This window comes from Gossypium hirsutum, chromosome A01 (assembly GCF_007990345.1).
Source record: "Gossypium hirsutum isolate 1008001.06 chromosome A01, Gossypium_hirsutum_v2.1, whole genome shotgun sequence".
In the NCBI taxonomy this organism is placed as follows: Eukaryota; Viridiplantae; Streptophyta; class Magnoliopsida; order Malvales; family Malvaceae; genus Gossypium; species Gossypium hirsutum.
In genome coordinates, this window is record NC_053424.1 from 54832983 (window position 1) to 54834703 (window position 1721).

The 1721-nt window shown below is 34.2% G+C and overlaps 1 protein-coding gene across 1 annotated transcript; it reads left to right on the plus strand.

The window, feature by feature from the left end:
- Window positions 1-354: 354 nt before the first annotated feature.
- On the plus strand, window positions 355-1386 carry LOC107963572 (casparian strip membrane protein 1). The gene is made up of 3 exons (XM_016900031.1): window positions 355-655; window positions 733-856; window positions 969-1386. The coding sequence occupies exons 1-3, from the start codon at window positions 390-392 to the stop codon at window positions 1182-1184; spliced, it is 606 nt and encodes a 201-aa protein (XP_016755520.1). The 5' UTR covers window positions 355-389; the 3' UTR covers window positions 1185-1386.
- The last annotated feature ends 335 nt before the right edge of the window (window positions 1387-1721 follow it).

Genomic DNA, 1721 nt, shown 5'->3' on the forward strand with positions numbered 1-1721 from the left:
TCACCTTTGGCTGGTCTCCACTTTAGATGTAACCTAACATTTAATCACCAAAATGACATCTAGACTAATGAAAAACTTAATTGATAAGATAATAGTATTTTGAAAACTCTTTGAGAATGTTTCAAAGTAATCAATTTAAAAATGAAGTAATAATTTTGGGATGTTTCTTGAAATTAACCTTTTTTTAAATATTTAATAGTATTAAGAAAAAATGGAAAAAGTAGGTCAAAGAAATAAAAATTCCCCTACTCCAATAACACAATTGTTTTTAGTTTATTATGATTGCTTGCTTCTTTATTTCTCTTTCGAACCTTGTCTATAAAAACCTAATCCATTAAGCCATTTTTCATCGCAAACGAAGCTTTTTCTCATTGAAGGAAATACAAAAAATGAAGAGCAGTGACCATGCAGCCATTGATGTCCCAGCTGAGTCAAGCGCCGCTGTGAAAGGCAAAGCGCCTCTCATCGCATCTCAAAGGGAGGAAAAGAGAGGGCTCAACAGGGGATTTGGCATTGCCGACTTCCTCCTGAGACTCGGAGCCATAATTTCAACGATCACGGCGGCTGCCACCATGGGAACCAGCGATGAAACTCTTCCTTTATTTACTCAGTTCTTCCAGTTCGAAGCTAGTTTTGACGATCTCCCCACATTCCTGTACGTCTTTTTAATTGCTATTGCCATTTCTAGTACTATATATACGTAAAGCTGAAGAAAGTGAAACGTAAATGCAGGTATTTCGTCATTGCAATGGCATTAGTTGGCGGCTATCTCCTCCTTTCGCTTCCTTTCTCCATAGTTACTATTGTTCGTCCTATTGCAGTTGCACCCAGACTCTTATTGTTCATATTGGACACTGTAAGCAATTCCATGAATCCTTAGAAACTTAACCCAACATTAACATATATACTTTTTTTCTTTTTTTTTTTTACTTTTATCTCGAGATTAAAGTTATATGTATGTATGACAGGTGACATTGACTTTTGCCACGGCGGCGAGCGGGGCAGCAGCAGCCATAGTCTACTTGGCTGAAACTGGAAATCCAAACACAAACTGGCTGGCCATCTGCGACCAATTTGAAGATTTTTGCTCGAAAGTGAGCGGAGCAGTGGTGGCGTCCTTCGTGACTGTTGTGGTGTTCGTCGTGTTGGTTATACTGTCTGGTTTTGCACTCAAAAGGCAGTGAAGAATTATAACTCTAATTCTGCATCTTAATTTCCTATGTTTAAACTTTTTTTCTTAATCTTAAGTATGTTTCTAATTGTTAAAATTATAATTGTTTAGCTGTCCGATATTTTGACCTATTTTTCTTTTGTTCGAATGATTCTGTTGTGGTTGAGAAAGCTACAATTATTGTAATGAAATTAAAGTGTTTCTTGTTCAACAAATCCACCCCTTTTCGCCTTTCATAGTTCTATGAATATATTACATCTATACTATTAATCAACACCCTAATTAAATTGATATTACAAGTCTATCCAGTACCAAATCGATTAAGAAAAATTATGGAAATATCCTTTTATAATTAAAATAAGTTATATTATTTGAGAATATTTTAGTACTTTTATTTTAATAGAAACCAATAAAAATATAGCTATGGTCGGATTTACTTTTAAATCTGTGTCAATTAAATTAGTAAATCATTAGATTTACCACTCAACCAAAGTCTAATTTTGATAAATTTTATTTTAATATTCACAATTTCTTATCTATCTCAGTTGCG

Bases quoted from the DNA above. Each gene is read 5' to 3' on its own strand.
- LOC107963572 (XM_016900031.1), top strand. From the start codon at position 390: ATGAAGAGCAGTGACCATGCAGCCATTGATGTCCCAGCTGAGTCAAGC. The intron at 656-732 runs GTACGTCTTTTT...ACGTAAATGCAG, and splicing joins GACGATCTCCCCACATTCCT to GTATTTCGTCATTGCAATGG. The intron at 857-968 runs GTAAGCAATTCC...TATGTATGACAG, and splicing joins TATTGTTCATATTGGACACT to GTGACATTGACTTTTGCCAC.